Source organism: Atta cephalotes (genome assembly GCF_000143395.1).
Source record: "Atta cephalotes unplaced genomic scaffold scaffold00009, whole genome shotgun sequence".
In the NCBI taxonomy this organism is placed as follows: Eukaryota; Metazoa; Arthropoda; class Insecta; order Hymenoptera; family Formicidae; genus Atta; species Atta cephalotes.
The window spans coordinates 2,950,001-2,966,578 of record NW_012130073.1 but is presented as its reverse complement, the minus strand read 5'-3'; the positions used below and the strand labels follow the sequence as shown (position 1 = coordinate 2,966,578).

The 16,578-nt window shown below is 35.8% G+C and overlaps 1 protein-coding gene across 1 annotated transcript in view; it reads left to right on the top strand.

Moving 5' to 3' along the window:
- LOC105627495 (CLIP-associating protein 1-A) overlaps window positions 1-15,916 on the top strand; it is a 42,024-nt gene extending 26,108 nt beyond the window's left edge. Inside the window, exons 6-27 of the mRNA XM_012208775.1 lie at window positions 7,531-7,565; window positions 7,652-7,736; window positions 8,391-8,468; window positions 8,960-9,117; window positions 9,198-9,434; window positions 9,627-9,880; window positions 9,970-10,160; window positions 10,327-10,452; window positions 10,648-10,761; window positions 10,865-10,960; window positions 11,043-11,205; window positions 11,278-11,509; window positions 12,172-12,237; window positions 12,481-12,812; window positions 12,918-13,221; window positions 13,305-13,489; window positions 13,627-13,765; window positions 13,838-13,967; window positions 14,041-14,200; window positions 14,369-14,582; window positions 14,662-14,868; window positions 15,126-15,916. Of these exons, the coding sequence (XP_012064165.1) occupies window positions 7,531-7,565; window positions 7,652-7,736; window positions 8,391-8,468; window positions 8,960-9,117; window positions 9,198-9,434; window positions 9,627-9,880; window positions 9,970-10,160; window positions 10,327-10,452; window positions 10,648-10,761; window positions 10,865-10,960; window positions 11,043-11,205; window positions 11,278-11,509; window positions 12,172-12,237; window positions 12,481-12,812; window positions 12,918-13,221; window positions 13,305-13,489; window positions 13,627-13,765; window positions 13,838-13,967; window positions 14,041-14,200; window positions 14,369-14,582; window positions 14,662-14,868; window positions 15,126-15,332 (3,713 nt within the window). The 3' untranslated portion in view covers window positions 15,333-15,916. The remainder of the gene's footprint in view (window positions 1-7,530; window positions 7,566-7,651; window positions 7,737-8,390; window positions 8,469-8,959; window positions 9,118-9,197; window positions 9,435-9,626; window positions 9,881-9,969; window positions 10,161-10,326; window positions 10,453-10,647; window positions 10,762-10,864; window positions 10,961-11,042; window positions 11,206-11,277; window positions 11,510-12,171; window positions 12,238-12,480; window positions 12,813-12,917; window positions 13,222-13,304; window positions 13,490-13,626; window positions 13,766-13,837; window positions 13,968-14,040; window positions 14,201-14,368; window positions 14,583-14,661; window positions 14,869-15,125) is intronic.
- Window positions 15,917-16,578: the final 662 nt, after the last annotated feature.

Genomic DNA, 16,578 nt, shown 5'->3' with positions numbered 1-16,578 from the left:
GACGTTTCAACCGTCGTTGTGGACGGCTCGTCGAAGGAATTCTCGGCAGTGCGCGGCCGGGCTTTGTGAAACAAACAACGAGCGCTTGGCTTCGTAGTTGCTGCACTCGATTGCAGCCGCATAGGATAGAATTCGCGCGAGCGAGTCCGATTGTTTCGCGCCCGCGGCTATGGTGAGAGATAGTGTTGTGTGAAGAAACGACGCCGAGGATGCGAGAGCCACGTTATTCCGAAAAGAATTATTGCGCCGACACACGCGTTATCCTTTACGGTGGCCATATTTTCTTGGAGAAAATAAAGGACAAACCTAAAAATTTTTTTTGGACTTTATTTGTAAATATTTTCAAACGAAATCGCCTGCTTTCCATTTCGTGACAAAATGATACAAGTGTCGCTCTTTATTTATTAAATATCAAGAAAGATAAAATGATAATAAAAGTTAAAAAAGAGCTAAGAATCAAGTTTTTGATTGCTAATATTCAATGTCTTTTAAATTTTTTTAGCAAACGGTTCGTCCTTAAAGGATCTTTTGAATGTTATAATAAAAACACACAAGTTCTATGTTACGTAATAAGTTAAATATTAAACAGATTTGAATATTATAAATTAAAGTTCTTCGAAATATGCGATGAATACAGTTTCCGTAAGTCGCTGTCATTTCTTCGTTGATCAAATTATTTCAATGGATATCAATTGTGATATTAATGATTGGAAAGATGGAATGTTTGTGATTTGTTTTACCGAATGGAAAGCATCCTTTGTGACTAAAAAGTCTGCGCATTAATTTCTGAAATTTTTGGCACTATATTTGAGATAATTTCTAAGCAAAGCGTAAGTCATCGTTAAAATGATGTTAAAATATTTGCTTTGATTAAAAGTCACTTTTAATCAATCACGACTCATTTCGATGTCATTTTGATGTTATTGTGACTTGTGACTTTGTGCTAATATTGTATATAAAACTACATTTGTCGGTAGTTTCCGTAATAAATCACTCATTAGTAGACATTGCAATGCTAATTAGAAAGGAATTCCCCGTAATTTTACTAAAATAAAAACAAAATTGAAAAAAATAACTAAAGGACTGCTTTTTGAAATAAATGACTGTCCTTTGCGTTAAAGAATATATGGTCACCATAAATATTCTCTTCATTATTCAGTTTCGAAGCGAACATCTCGTGTGTCGAAATCGCGTAAATAAGTTTCCGTCTTCAAGAAGGATCGTCGAATCCTAAAATAAAGTTTTGATTCGGAATCTCGCCTTTCATCGCCAGGAATTGAAATGAAGCGTCTGAAAACGCGACTTTGCTACACCTCGAAGGACTTCCAGAAATTTTTGATGATATATCGTCATCGAACTTCCGTTCGTTGGAATAGACTCGCGGCGTCGTCTCTATTTGTGTCACGTTTCGGGTCCGCTTTGAGAAAGATAAGAAGTTTACTAAAGGAATTGTGGGGGGGATTAACAAAAGTGCGTTAACAAAAGTTCGTCGTCGAGTGTGTGAAACGACCGAGGCTGCTAGTCGGAATTATTAATGCACTTTCTCGGCCGTGCGATGAACTAGATTCGCTCGAGCATTCGCTGCAGAGGGATTGTTAATGCAAAACTCGCATTTATTACGTTGGACATGGAGAAGCGGCCTTAATTATGTAATACAACGAGCGCCTCTCGTTCTCGCTTCTTTCAAAGAACATGACTTCGTTTTCAATTCCTTCCACCTGTACGAAGAAAATAAACGCGTTTTGAAATCTAAAGTCAAATGCCTCCATCGGCATTTTCCATTAATTATTCCGTTGACTTGGAGCGTAAAAGCGATATTGCGACAATCTTTAAAGCGCTCATTCGACAATCTTTAAGCGCTGTTAATTTCTGCGTTACAACGGCGTTGCGCAAAACAAGCGAGGAACAGGACTCTGCATTCTCCTTCGACGTTGCCCGCCCATTTATTTCTAAAAGAAAGGAAAAAAAAACCATAATATATAATCGTCGTTGCATACGCGGAACCAGTTCCGAACAGGTTAATTGTGGTTAATTTCGGCGCCGCGAGCTGCACAAAGCGCCGGGGATGTCTTTGCATTATTTCGAATAAATCGCCTCATAACGAGGCGTGAAACGAAAACCGAAAGGTTCGACGGCGCAAAACCATTTGTCACGGTTTATTCGACATAAATAAAGCGGCACCTTAATCAAGATTTTCGATCGATCGTACCGTAATTAACGATGGAAACGGACAACCGCGCGCGTCGATCACTCGCTGTCGTTCTAACGGACGGCGAGTCCACTTCGGTTTTTGCGTGATTTAATACACGGCTCAGTGTCTCTTTATTTTTATATACGATATCCGCGCCGATCTACCGCTACGCGATGCTAATCTACGTCGGCAATAAGTGCCCGCGCACGTGTACGGTAATCGGTTTGCGTGCAATAGAGGTCGGATTGCGTGACGCAACCGATTCCGGGAAGTACGAAAATTTTTTTTTCATTTTTTTTACTTATTTATTTTTTTATAACCACACAATTATCTTTACATGAATGATTCGGGAGCAGATGAAGTAAACCATCAAATTGTCCATCATTTTGCCCTCTTCCGTTCCGAAAAAAAAGATACTAATGGACTTATGTCCTCGAGATGAAAATCGAGTTTCAGTCAGGCTGAAAATTGCCTGTAATCTAACAGTGCTTTCCAGCAAGAGTACTCTAAGAAAAATTTCTGATTAAAAATAAACCAATCGGAAGATTCTGATGGTATCAGATTTCTGGTCGTCACAATTGATCTGATGATTATTTCGACTAGAATCTGATTGATATGATCAGAATTTTTGAAAATAATTTTTATTGATTCTTGATATATGATTTTATAAATATGAAGTTTTAATTAGTGACTAGAAGTTTTATTCGAAAAGAGTAGTATTCTTATGAGGATATTAAAGCCATCTGTATTATCGATTTGGTAGGACTTACACACACGATTTATGTGTCATTGACATACGCTATTATATCAATATCGCGCGCACATACGTACAAATTTTCTGACTAATTAAGTCTTTTATATTAGATATCCAAGTCTAAGAACACAACATTGTTTATATAATCATAATTTATACAATTATAATTTTTAGTCTAAACTAAGATTGTCTTATATGTATAAAGTATAAAACTTGTATATAAAGCAAATATTGTTCATATCAATGTAGAAGTCGATAATAAAACTGTAATTTTCCAACTTTTTTTTTTTTGTGTCGATCGAGTTTGATTATATTTATACTTTAATTGCAGAGAAGAATTTTTTAATCTGTATTTAAAGGCAATTAGAAAAATACTTATTTGAAAAATAATCAGTATAGATGACTTGAGAATCAACGTAAAAGAATATAACTTGTAATCATAAGGAAAAGATACAATATAACATAGCGATTATTTCATCTTTATTTAACATTGACAAACGGATGTAATGATTCACTGTATTGTACATTATATCCTGTGGGCATATGCACTTTTTTATCTTTTGTTGGAAAACACTCCAAAGTTGTTTTCACAGGAGCAACGAGAAACTTTTTATTGCTTACTGAATTATCGATGAATGTTTTCAAATTCCAAGAACATTTTCTTTCGATTGGAAACAGCAACTTTTATCTCTGGCAGAAATATTAAGAAACGTCATGAAACTTTCGACAACTTTTTCAAGAAACATTGAACAAAAAGTTTCTCGTTGATGCTTCAGTGTGAGAATATAGCTTTATATAAATCTCTTTGAGCGTGATCTCGTTTAAATATTTGTTATTCGTAAACATACAGTTTGTTTCTCCACGTAAAGTTGGAGTTTTACTGCAAGTGGACTTACGTATCGTGTTTGAGTTTAGTTTATTTCTGCAACTTTCGTTCCCTCGATAAATCGGTAATTAATTATTTCTTCTTGTTTTTCAATAATTTCGGACATATTCTTTTAAACGAGAACGTGCGTACTTAAGTTTGTCTTAGACGTAGGATAAGACAAATAATTAATAACTTGTCATAAAAGACTTAAATGATTGTTGTGTGATTCACCGTTTATTGCTTACGTTTTATTTAATTTTTTTGCCATGATCTTTAGTCTTTAATAGTCTTTTTCTTTGCTTTAACGTCCACGTCTAATGTCCATTTCTATTAATATAAATTAACTTTAATCTCGGTTCTTCTTACTCTTCATCTTTTTTTTTAATTTCTAGAGCAGGAAAAAGACGAAGAATTAGTTGAATCAAGATTAAAATTAAACTACATTGATAAAAATGGACATAATTATAAGATAGATATTTCTATATCATCAATTGACTATACGCGTCCGTACATTTCTCGTTAAATTTATTCGAAACTAGATTGTCAGAACATGCAAATATCTGTCGGTTTCGAAACTTCCCGACACAACAGTCAGTCGGCAACTCGGGACATTTGAACGGTGGAACTCGAGAGCAAAAAGCTCGCGAGACGATGCTATCTGTAACGTGAGAAAATGGGTTTTCCCTATTAACCGATCTTGTTACGTGGCGCGTGTGAATGCACGTTCATTGTTACCGGAGAACACCGAAGCTGGTATTGAAGGTATTAATAAATAGGTCGCGATCGTCGGTCGACAGTTGAAGAATTAGTATATCTATCGCATTCTCGATTCCGGAACGGTGTGTGTTATTATTAGCAATGTATGTAATAACAGTTCGCTTTGTTATTGGACTATCGATCGTTGTCGGTAATGCCAGGTATATGAATTCGCGTTCGTAAGTTGTCTGAGAACATTGAACTGGTTCCATGGAGAAGTCCAACCTGTCTTTCACACGGCCTGAATTGTTACCGTCTTCGATTTCCTACAGTTGTATCTTAATGACACTCATTATATAATTTCTAAGTAAACATTTCGCCAATACAAATTTTGAAAAATTAATCCAGAAAAACAGTAGGCAATAAAACATATACAATAAGCGAATTGGTCAATCACAATAACATAGAGAATGTAAGATAAATAAATCTTACGTTCTCTACTTTGGATTGACCAATTTGCTTACTGCTTACGTCTTATTGCCTAAAGCGACGTTCACAATGACATTTTAAGGCGTATAACTTAAGCTTTTAAGCCTCAATCCGTAAGAAATCGATCATTCACAGTCGAATGTGAGGAGAATCATCGACTATGATTGATCAATTTAAACTTTTTACGGTTTGACGTTTAAAATTTAAATTTTACGCTTCAAAATCACATTGTAGATGCAGCTTTAGAGCGGAAGCAGCACAGAGTCTTGCATAATACATAAGAAAATGATTCAATCAAGAAGTCCTTCATTTTCTTCCTTTTTGAAATGAAATAAAAAAACTGGTTAATTCTTTTATGCCTTATGCAAGAATCTCTGTTCCTGCTCTTATGTTTTTATATGTGCCATGGGCCTTAGATTACAACGTTAATTACTGCGAGAAGACGGAACAATTGTCATTGTTGGGTTTTAAGTGTAGTAACACTAACATGGGAATTGAAGTTTATTAATGGTTTAAATGCAAGCAAAACTCCTCGAGTAACACGGCAAATTCTCTACATACATTTGCCTCACGGGAGAAGAAGGAGTCTTTACCGCAGTAAATGCACGCACCTGGATATTACAGAATTTCTTAATGCAAGAGCGTGTACGTGCGTGTGTATGACCGCAAAGAATGCTCGGAAAGTAGATAATATGCTTGCGAGAAAGGCAAGAGTAAACATTAGGAACTGTTACGCCGACAATTTGGAAATCCGACAAAGAAATACGAGATAGTCTAGAGAGTATATAATATAGATCTAAGTGCCGCTTACCGTTTGCCACAAATTGCCAGTTTACCCCACAATAATTCCAATCATTTTTCCCTGAATAGTTTATTAAGTGATGTTTTTTTGATATCACGACGACGCGATTTCTCAATTGGATGAATTGCATTCTTCGAAAAATTACGAGATTGTAATATTAGGGAAAGAAATAAATAAATTCGCGTTCTATGTAAATTGATTTAATCGATAAAGTAATTTTGCAAACATTTTAATTGTAGCTAGTTAAAATTAATGACGCTAATTATAACTGTTAAAAATAAATAAGGCTGTTAGAAATTTATAGCATGTGAAGCCGTTATAAATCGGGTTATTGTCTTCTATTACGGATATTATATGAATCTGCGAAATGAAATCCGCGGTATCAATTAATCCTGGCTTAAATCCGCGCATCTGACGCGCTCGATTAGGTGATCTAATGAGTAACTCGCGCGGAGCGGCAAATTAATAAGGTAAGTCTCGCAGGAATCCAATTAGGATATGGAAATTAATTCGATGCGAAGCGGCCTGGTAGGAAAAGAAAACAATTGAAGACTTTCACTGCACGTACATCGCTCGCATATACGCCGGTTTTCCCACAATATATCGAGACTTTTACACTTTCGTGATTTCCGATCACTACTCATTAGCGGAAATTCCTTGATGAGTTCGAAGGAGTTATAAATTTGAGTACTTGTGCTACTGGTTACGTAACAGTTCAGATAAATCGGCTAATTCCGCGCAATAAACTGGCTCTTTATCGCATCCTCGAAAAAATATCGTCGTAGCATCTAAAAATTTCATTTTTGATTATTTATCTCTCATTGTTCTGATTAAAAATCGAAGAATGTTTACGAAATCTTTGAAAAAACGCGTAATTAGGCAAAATTAATGAATATCGCAAATTATTAGATTGTTTAATGTAAATATTTTCAAATTATTAATTTAATTACGACGATATTATTCCGATATAAGGTTGATATTTACAGTGTCTTCTGAAAGAGAAAAAAGAAAGATTATTATAGTGCGATCGAAGATAGAGGCGAAGAAACGTTCGCAACTGGTTTATTAAGATGATGATGACGCTGGCGAAATATCAACGTCGTTATAATTCTACTGCGACATATGGAGGAATTTATCCTTGCTGTACTCGCTAAAATATCGTATACATCGATCACGATGAACGACGCCGACGTGTTAATACCGAGCGGGCATCGTTGTCTACGTCGGGGATTAAAGAAGTATCCCAGTATCGATAAGAAATTGTGGGATGCGAGCAGTAGATGGATATTGCAATGGGATAATATAGTGAAGCATCCGGGTGCGAGGGCGAGAGGATGTCACTGCGACATCCACAAGCCGCCTTGGTTGTATCCAGATTTAGGTATATGAATTATTTCTGCCGCACGAAAGGACAATCATCTCGACATAAAGCGGTTATAATTTTAATTGATACAAATATTTTTTAAATAGTGATGTCAATAATTATTTCAAACATGTGCTGAAAGTCTACGTTACATTTTGTAACAAAATAATGATATTGATTTGAAATTTAAATTAAATTATAAAATATAATAAAATACAATTTTCTGTAGATCATTTTGATTCTAAATATTTTATTTCTTCTTTTAAAAAATCTGCAATTTCAAAATCTTCTAATTTATTTTCGGAATTAATAAGAAAGATATACCAAGTTGCGATTGTGACAGTTTGTTTTGTTTTTTTTTTTTCAGTTGGCAAAGATACCGACGAACTTGATCGAGCAGCGGTAAGTATTAAATCCAAAAAATCAGCTCCATTGCATGTTTATAAATAGAAATAACGTTTTGAAAAAAAATTACTCGTCTATTGCAGATCAAATCGGCTCCCGTTAAAAGGCTTAATATGCCCCCGAAAAGAGGTCAATTTGGGCCTGCTAGAACACCATCCTCTGCCTTAGGTATATTCAAATATCAAATTTTATCTCACATGTGATGCTATAATTATTATTACAACTTATCACAAATTCTTTTTTTTTATTTTATTTTTTTTAAGCATGATATACGGCAAAAGTAACAGTAAAGCAAGTTTCTCTAAAATCGTTTTTCGTTAGTAGCTGTTTATGCAAATATTTCAAGTAGTATGTTAATATTCGTAGTATGTTAATATTCGTGGAACGAGTTATTTTTAATTTATAAAATTTGTTAAACGTATTTAGGTAGAGTGTAAATATTAAATACATCGATATATTTTTAAATTATATTGAAACAATGATAGCAGTGCTAGTTTATGTCGTATAAATCAAAAAGCTTTTTATGTAACCAATTGTGTCGTGTATCTTACCCTGAGATGTGTCTCTTCGTCTTTCATTCGAAATATATATGAATGTCATGACTCAGTGTTGACTCAAATATCACAGAAGCACCGGTCTGCAAATGAAGCGCACGCGGAAAATATGTGCCATAATCCTTACTTACACTTAGTTTTAACCGCAATGCGGTTTTACTTTTGCATTTTGTTAACAATACATTGTCAGAGAAACTCGCCAACAAAAGGTCAACGTATGTTAACCTTTCGATGACGAGAATATGCTAACTGTTCGCTTGCATGACAGCTCCTTCTGGTACTTCATCCTATACAGTCCCAAGGGCAGCGACCATCAAAAGAACTCAATCAGTAAGATCGACATCAGGTATATCAAAATTCTACTATTGGCAATTACTATTTTAGAAAATATTTTGGAAAGTCAATCGAAAATGTTTTCGATCAAAAGAAAATGATTACATAGATAATCGCGCGATGCAATTCAGACTCTTAGATGCGAATAAATTCTGCGTTGCAGAATTTTGTCAATAAATCATTAATTCCTTAGAATAATAAATACCCTCTGTGTTATTGCTTTTTAATCAGCCATATGCTTCTCATTTATAATTTTTGACATGTAACTACATACAGTGCTTATTTATTACATATTGCAGTCATCGTTTTTGTTTATCTGTAATGCATTTCGCGGCCGCTTGAGCATTATTCACAGCAATTTATAGCAATCTATGTAATTTAGAATTAGTTTCACAATCATTCACAATTTCTGAACGTGCAAAGAAAAGTATAGTTCTTTAGCGTACATATGTATTTCCGTATCGAAGTGAATATAAAAAAACTATTTTCATTACTTGTATTCAGCGCAAGCCGGAGCCGTTGACGAAGAATGCTTTATTACTTCATTCGAGGATGTACCTACCGTTAATCTATTCTCAGCAAAGGATCTCGAAGAACAGATGAAAAGTATCAGGGATACCGTGGGTGACGATAAAAAGGATTGGAAACAAAGAATGGATAGCGTATGTATCGCGAGAAAATGAGATTATCTTTCTCCGTGGTTTGACGATATTTTTTATCCGTTGTCTTCCTGCTTTTCCAGATGAGAAAGTTAAGAGCCATTGTACTCGCAGGTGGCACTAATTACGAAAATTTCCACGAGTGCCTAAAGAGCGTACAGCGACCGTTCGAACAGGCCTGCACTGACCTTAGATCCCAAGTAGCGCGAGAAGCCTGTATAACTCTCGCTTTTCTGAGTCAGAGCCTGAAGACCAAATTCGCCAGTTTTGGCGAGGCGGTTTTGCTCACGTTAATGAACCTCATACAGAACAGTGCCAAGGTAAATCTCACGGAATGCTAGATCGCTGCTACATTTAGATACAATTATTGTCTAAATTGCTGTATTGAGTCTAATTGCACATCTTTACGAACGTCATACCTCATAGAGTTTTACGTCGTTCGCGTGTCCGTTAGTTTTTATGTAATTTCTATAAGAGGTAAGAATTTAATTACTCTCACCATTTTCAACTAGGTCGTAGCGACAGCCGGAGCGGTGGCAGTTCGGTTTATCCTTCAAAATACCCACTGTACTCGATATGTGCCTATTATTATATCATGCGTGAGCAACAAGAGCAGAGATATTCGTAGGGCGTCTTGGGAATATCTGGCTTTAATCCTGCAAACCTGGCCTACGCAGATATTGCAGAAGCATATAACAATATTGCCAGATGCACTTAAAAAGGGTATTGCGGATTCCGACGCAGAAGCACGAGTCTTCGCCAGGAAGTGAGTAGTCCTTTGTAGCCGGATTCTAATGATGCCTGCCTTCATTTTAGATTAATTTAATAATTTATTAATTTTATCATTTTTTATAGATCATACTGGGCATTTAAAAATCACTTTCCAGAGCAGGCTGAGATACTACTTAATAACTTGGACGCGACGTATAAACGCTCCTTAATGTCTCTTAGTAATAGTGGTAGTAGTAACAGCTTAAATGTCATGGCTAATATGAGATCGTCGAGTGTTAGTCCACGTACAGCCAGACCAGTGATGAGTGCAGCAGGTAAAGACTTTCTGCTTGTTTATTACCGCGATAAAATGTTCCATTAAAACGGATTACGTTGCATTTGAATGTATTAATGTTACTCATACTGCAATCTTAATATAAAAGACTTGTCACTCTGTTTTCATGCTGCTTTGCGACTTCTCTTTACATTAAACATATGAAGGTAGTACGGAAAATTTGCATCAGACCACGGGTCAACCGCACGGTCCGCTCAGACGTACTCCGTCCTTGCCTCGGTCTTATCGTCAATCTGGTATCCCGATACTACAAAGACCAACAGACAGTCATTGTAATTGTTCTATCGTCATTTCCTTCAGAAATAAATCGCACTTTGCACACGTTACCCCACACACTCCAAAGAAAGATGCACAAACGGAATTGTTGTCTTACGTTGATTTCCTTTTTTTAATCTTGCACAGAAGTTGTAAAGTAGAAATTACATGGAGCTAATATCACAGAATTAATCCGCTTTATAATTCTACAGACCGAGGTACGCCAGGAGTTAGATCTACCAGCGCAATTGATTTGCAAGCTGCTCAAAGAGCGAAAGCGAGATTGATGTACGCGAATATGAGCAGACAAAAAGCAGCGGCACTTCGTGAGTAATACCTTACTAAATTTTATAAAGTAAAATAATCAAATTGAACATTAAACAATTCTTTGTCATTATATATGCAATAAATTGTATCATTTTATTTTAGCTCGTCCTACTAAATCCCCGGATCCCAATGCGGTTGCTAGCCCAGAAAGAGTGGCAAGAACGAGGACAAGAGTGGCGGGAGTTTCGCAATCTCAACGTATGTTTGGCAATTTTTTGAGAAGAGAAAGAAAAGAAACACGTAATGGAGAATTATTAACGAAAATTGTTTTTCACAACAGCTAGTAGTAGATCGGGTTCCCCATCGTCTAGATTAAGTTACGCCACGTATAATCGTGAAGGTGAATCACTGATCGGTAGACCAAGGCGATTATCCGGCCATACTATTGGCAGCACAAGCAATAGTCGTGAGCCGAGTCCGCAGAGATTTGGGAGCAAACTAAGGTAAGTACAATTCCGTTTATCGAAAATGCTATAAATTTATATAGTTGTGATACAAGTTATTTGAATTGATAGAGGGAGGAATCTACATATGTCGCCAACGGACAGCACTAGACCACCAGTGATGGCGCAGAAGATGTTGCAGAAGTCACGCGAAGCGGAGTCTGCGTTGGCGGACGCTCTAACCTTCGACAGTATCGACAATTACACCAGAATACCGGGTAACAAAGGGGATCACAGTGACGACAGCGAAAACAGCAGTATATGCTCGGAAAGAAGTATAGACGGTTTTAGACGAGCCAGTGATGTAAGTGCAAATTTTATTAGTAAATAAAAGAAATAAGAAAGTGACGCACATTCGTTGGCTTCAGTATTGAATTTTTGTTACTTCGATCAAAACATGGACATATATCACATTACAAAATCGAAGTTATGTAATATGTTAAATTAATTTTTTCTTATAAGCTAGCACACACACGTTTACAAAGGAGACAATGACGAACACTTTCACTTATGTGTCATGTGCTATTAATATTATGAATTTACACATTTTTATATTATAATTAATTTTTATATTATAATTAAAATTTACCGCTTTTTATAATTGGTTGGTTAATGCTTATACACGGTACTTGGATTTTATTTTTATTTTAATGGCATGCAAATTAATACGTAAGTTTCAATTTTGAATATTTTAGTTTTATATAAGTTTTATATAATTTAATAAAAAATATATTTATTAAAATATAAAATGTGTGAGGTTATTTTACAATTTTTTATTGATTATACAAATCAAGTTTTTATTATAGAAAACAAAGTACCTCAATGAAGCTTTTAGCACTGTATGATAATGTAGCTAATGCATGATTTTTTCACTTTTGGTTTTGTTGCGGCATATTTGTTTGGTTTGGACTAACGCGACACGCCGTTCTGTTCTCCATATTTCTCCATCGCCCATCTACCCATTAGTCGTTTTCATGGAGTGGCTCTCAATCGAGATTATACCGTGATCTATGGGATCAATCTATCCCGAAGGTTTGTTAAATTTCTTTTTTTTTTTTTTATTTTCTGCTCTTTGAAGTAAAACTGATTTATTAAATATTCGTAAATCGATTAATACAGTAATTGTATGTTAATATTAAAAAAAGAAAAGATTATTATTTTGAGAACATTCTTTTTGTTATCCATTATTTTGCAAGAATATTTCAGAATATAGCAGCTATGAATTAATATTAATATTTGGAAAGCAACACGCAGCAATTTTTTTTCATTTTACAGGACATCAAAGAAATTATTGAAAACTGTGCTCATAAACATTGGGGAGACAGAAAAGAAGGTTTAGTGGGCTTGCAACATTATTTGAGCAACGGAAATACTTTGACAACAACAGATTTGCGTAGAGTGACCGATATTTTTACGAAAATGTTTATGGATTCTCATACCAAGGTGTTCAGTTTGTTCTTGGACACATTGAACGAACTACTGATTACTCACAACGAAGGTCTTGGCGATTGGTTGTATGTTTTATGTGCGAGGCTTCTCAATAAGTTAGGCACTGATCTATTGGGATCTATACAAACAAAGATACACAAAACGCTTGATGTTGTGAGGTAAGGATTCAATAACTTTCATTCACGCAATAGTGTATCATTTGTAATCGAGTTTATTGTGATTATTAAATTTTAAAATGCACGTATATGTACTGATTTGTCCAGAGATTATTTCCCGGGCCAACAGCTTCTACCAGCTGTGATGAGGTATCTGACAGATCCAACACAAACACCAAATTCTCGCGTGAAAGTAGCAGCATTGACTTTTATCACGCAGATCGCTGAGACGGCAGAACCGTCCGCGCTAGGCAGTTCTGCAGCGACAGCACTTGCACGACTGCTCGACTGGTCGAATGATGGCAAAAGCCACGACGTGAGGAGACATGCGCAAAACGCTGTGATATCACTTTACAATCTTAATCCGCCTCAAGTTACTATGATACTCTCCGAATTACCAAAATACTATCAAGTGTGTTGAATGAATTAATTATTATTAGTTTACTCATCTGCGTTTTCTCATATCGCATTAAATCATTGTTTTTCTTTTTTTAGGAAACAGCCTGGCCTTTAGTACAGAACCATTTAAGAAAATCTTCCACTTCTAGTACTCCGGCATCACCTGGTACACCACCGCCTAGATCGCAAAATTCGCCCGCTCGAACGAAAGCGAAAAACGATGTTAAAGCGGACAAGACTGAAATCGATGGAGGAGACGAGAACTTGGAGGAAGTATATAAGTGCGTGGACAGTGTTTTGTCATGTTAATTTATTTGCAACACAATCTAGATATTTTATAATTAAATATAATGAAACCTAATTTATCTTTATTTTTAAACAATATTAAGTATACTAATTTTTGAAGTTCTTTCTACAGATCTCTACGACGCACGACCGCCGAAATCCAAAATTATGGCTTCGAACGTTTAGAGAGAGCCACCACCAGTAAAGATAGTGGTATTAGCAATATGGCAGATGTGGAGGAAAGAATGGAAGGTTTGACGTTATCCAATTCGGTAAGTTTAATAAAATAATATCATGATGAAAACAAGACTGAATTACGAAAATTATCCAAATTATTATTTCAGGGTCGATCTTCGTCCGTTTCCTCACCGACGCAACGAGGACGATCTGTTAGTAACATAACGGTGAATGGATCCGATACAATTGCCGGTGATTTGATTCTACCTCAAGAGAACAATGGTTATAAAACGCATGGTATGTGTTTTATTTTTTCAGAAAAAAATCTGTGTATATAAAATTGAAATGTTTTACTTTACTTTATATACAGGATCATCACCAGATTCAACAAATAGACCAGAAATCGTGGATAATATGGTTAAAACTCTGCAATCTAAAGTAGCGCAAACTACGGAAAAAGTATCGGCGTTGCAAGAATTTCAACTCTATGTCCGCGAAGGCGATTCGTCATATATTAAACGAAATTTCAAGTACGTATAACTGACACGTATCTTAAGGCTCGTTCCTACTGGAGTTGATTGTGGCAATCGGAATATTAGCTTCTTTTTCTTCTTTTATAAAGAAGAACTAGTATATCAGTAGCGAACCTTAACGCGGTATTTTAATCCTGGTGATTTAACGATTCTTTGATATTTCAGGAAAGTGCTCAAAGTTTTATTAGACAGCTTATCCAATGACGGCAAAGTGATACAAGTAGAAGTTCTACAAACGCTGATCGATATGCTTAAATGTTCCGAGTTGGTAGAAAGTTTTTCCTCTTACAATGAGTTACTAATATTGAAAGTTATCTACGCCTACAAATCAGATGATCAAAAAGTTGATTCTTCCGGAGGTAGCGGCGGTAGATCTCCAGTGAGTATTAATTCTGTTTAATTTTTTGATTAACAAGTTAGTAATGTTACATATCTGTGACATTATATATCATTAACAGGTTCATTGGAATGCGGAAAAGTGCGCGGCAACGATGGCCATGGTTTTAAAACCGGAACAAATTATCCATTTGGTCTCCACTATAATTGCTACAGAATCATATCCATTGAATATGGGCGCGATAAAGATGTTGCATAAAGTGGTAGAGCATTGGGGTCGAGAAGCTATTGAACCTCATCTTGCCAAAGTAATGCCTGGTCTTATTAAGGTGAGAAAAGTTAATGAAATTCAAATTTGTATTTAACATATTGTATTGTATTCCTTGGCGTATTGTATTGTATTGTATTGTATTGTATTCCATTCAACGAGAGAATAACCTCAGAAAAACTCGTCTGTTTTGCGCTTTATAGTGTTGTACGTAGTGTTGTTACATTGCCTGCTATGCGCAAACCGAGGTCATTCTCTCATTGAACAGTAGAACATTGAAGAGTATATGTACTAACTGTATGTTTCTTTGTATTACAGGCTTACGATGACAATGAAAGCGCGGTTCGTAAGAGCGCAGTCTTTTGCATGGTGGCAATCCACGTCGCGGTCGGCGAGGAAGTGTTGAAGCCACATCTAAGTTGTCTATACTCCAGTAAGCTCAAACTACTGAACATCTATATACAACGTGCGCAGCAGCAGGCGAACAGTCAACCCGCGAGTCCGCGTAGTAACAGCAAGAATTAACCAATATCCAATACCACGACTCTCAGGGTCGCGATACTTAAAAGATTCGCTCGCTTTGGCGCGCGGCATGAGCAAGTGCTTGTTAGCTTCCTCAGTAAGTCCGATCCATCATGATGGTTGACGACGGTTTTAACAGTATGACTCGAAAGTTTTGATACGATAGAGACTGATGTGCGTATGTGTGTGTGTGCGTCACTTCGCGACGGAGTGCGAATCGCTGTTCGAGACGACAAAAATATATGCGAAATCAACGCGATAATTGTTTTGATGTTATGTTTATCGAATTAATTGTTAAAACAATAAGGGCTTGTACAGTTGGTTAATTCTTATTAAGAGAGTAAAGCAATGGGAATTCGTAACATACGCAGATTTTTTTTCATCTTTTATGAGAGCATAAAACAATTATATTACTATAAGATTAATTATACGTCTTTAAGTGAGCATCACATAATTTCGACTGATACGTCTTTTAAGTACCGTTCCATGATACGCAAGGAGGTTTTTTTCTGTGGAAAGGTTTGTGAAATTATTTATGCAATATTATATATTCCTTTATGAAATGAATGGCTTCTTAATTTGTTTAATTTTGCTAATCATCTTTTTTATTTTCTTACCACGATCTTGTACATATGCCAATTATGCCGTGTTTTATGGTAGGAAGTCCAATATTTATGTTGATACGTACAAGACCGAATTTTTATTTTCATTTTTGCAAATAGTAAGATTAAAATATTCTTTTTCTCTCCCGGGACTTCAAACCTTCCATCGCCATAAGGAACTGATAATTCAACGAGATGAATGACAAACTGAAAGAACGCAATGCAACATCACTGTCTACGAATGTTTTAAATATCTCTCGTAATACGCAGCCGAACACTAATCACGCAAATTAATCAGCAAATGTTAAAATATGTATATCGTATGTTTATTTACATTTAGTACCGAATTTACGTTTAGCGTCGAGCGTAATTGCATGTCCGGCGATATGTCGTGATGCACTTCACAGCAACGACACGTGATAAGGAAAAGTGAAAAGTGTATAATTTATTCAACTGAAATCTACGTGCTAGTCAGATTCCCAAGGACGCACAATGACGTAAAAGACACAAACGGAATAGTCGAGTCTTTTTTTGACGAACCATGCATAGACACAAATAAAATTAAACAGATTAAATTAAATAACACATACACAAAAGAAAATACGTGAGAGAGAGAGAGAGAGAGAGAGAGAGAGAGAGAGAGAGTA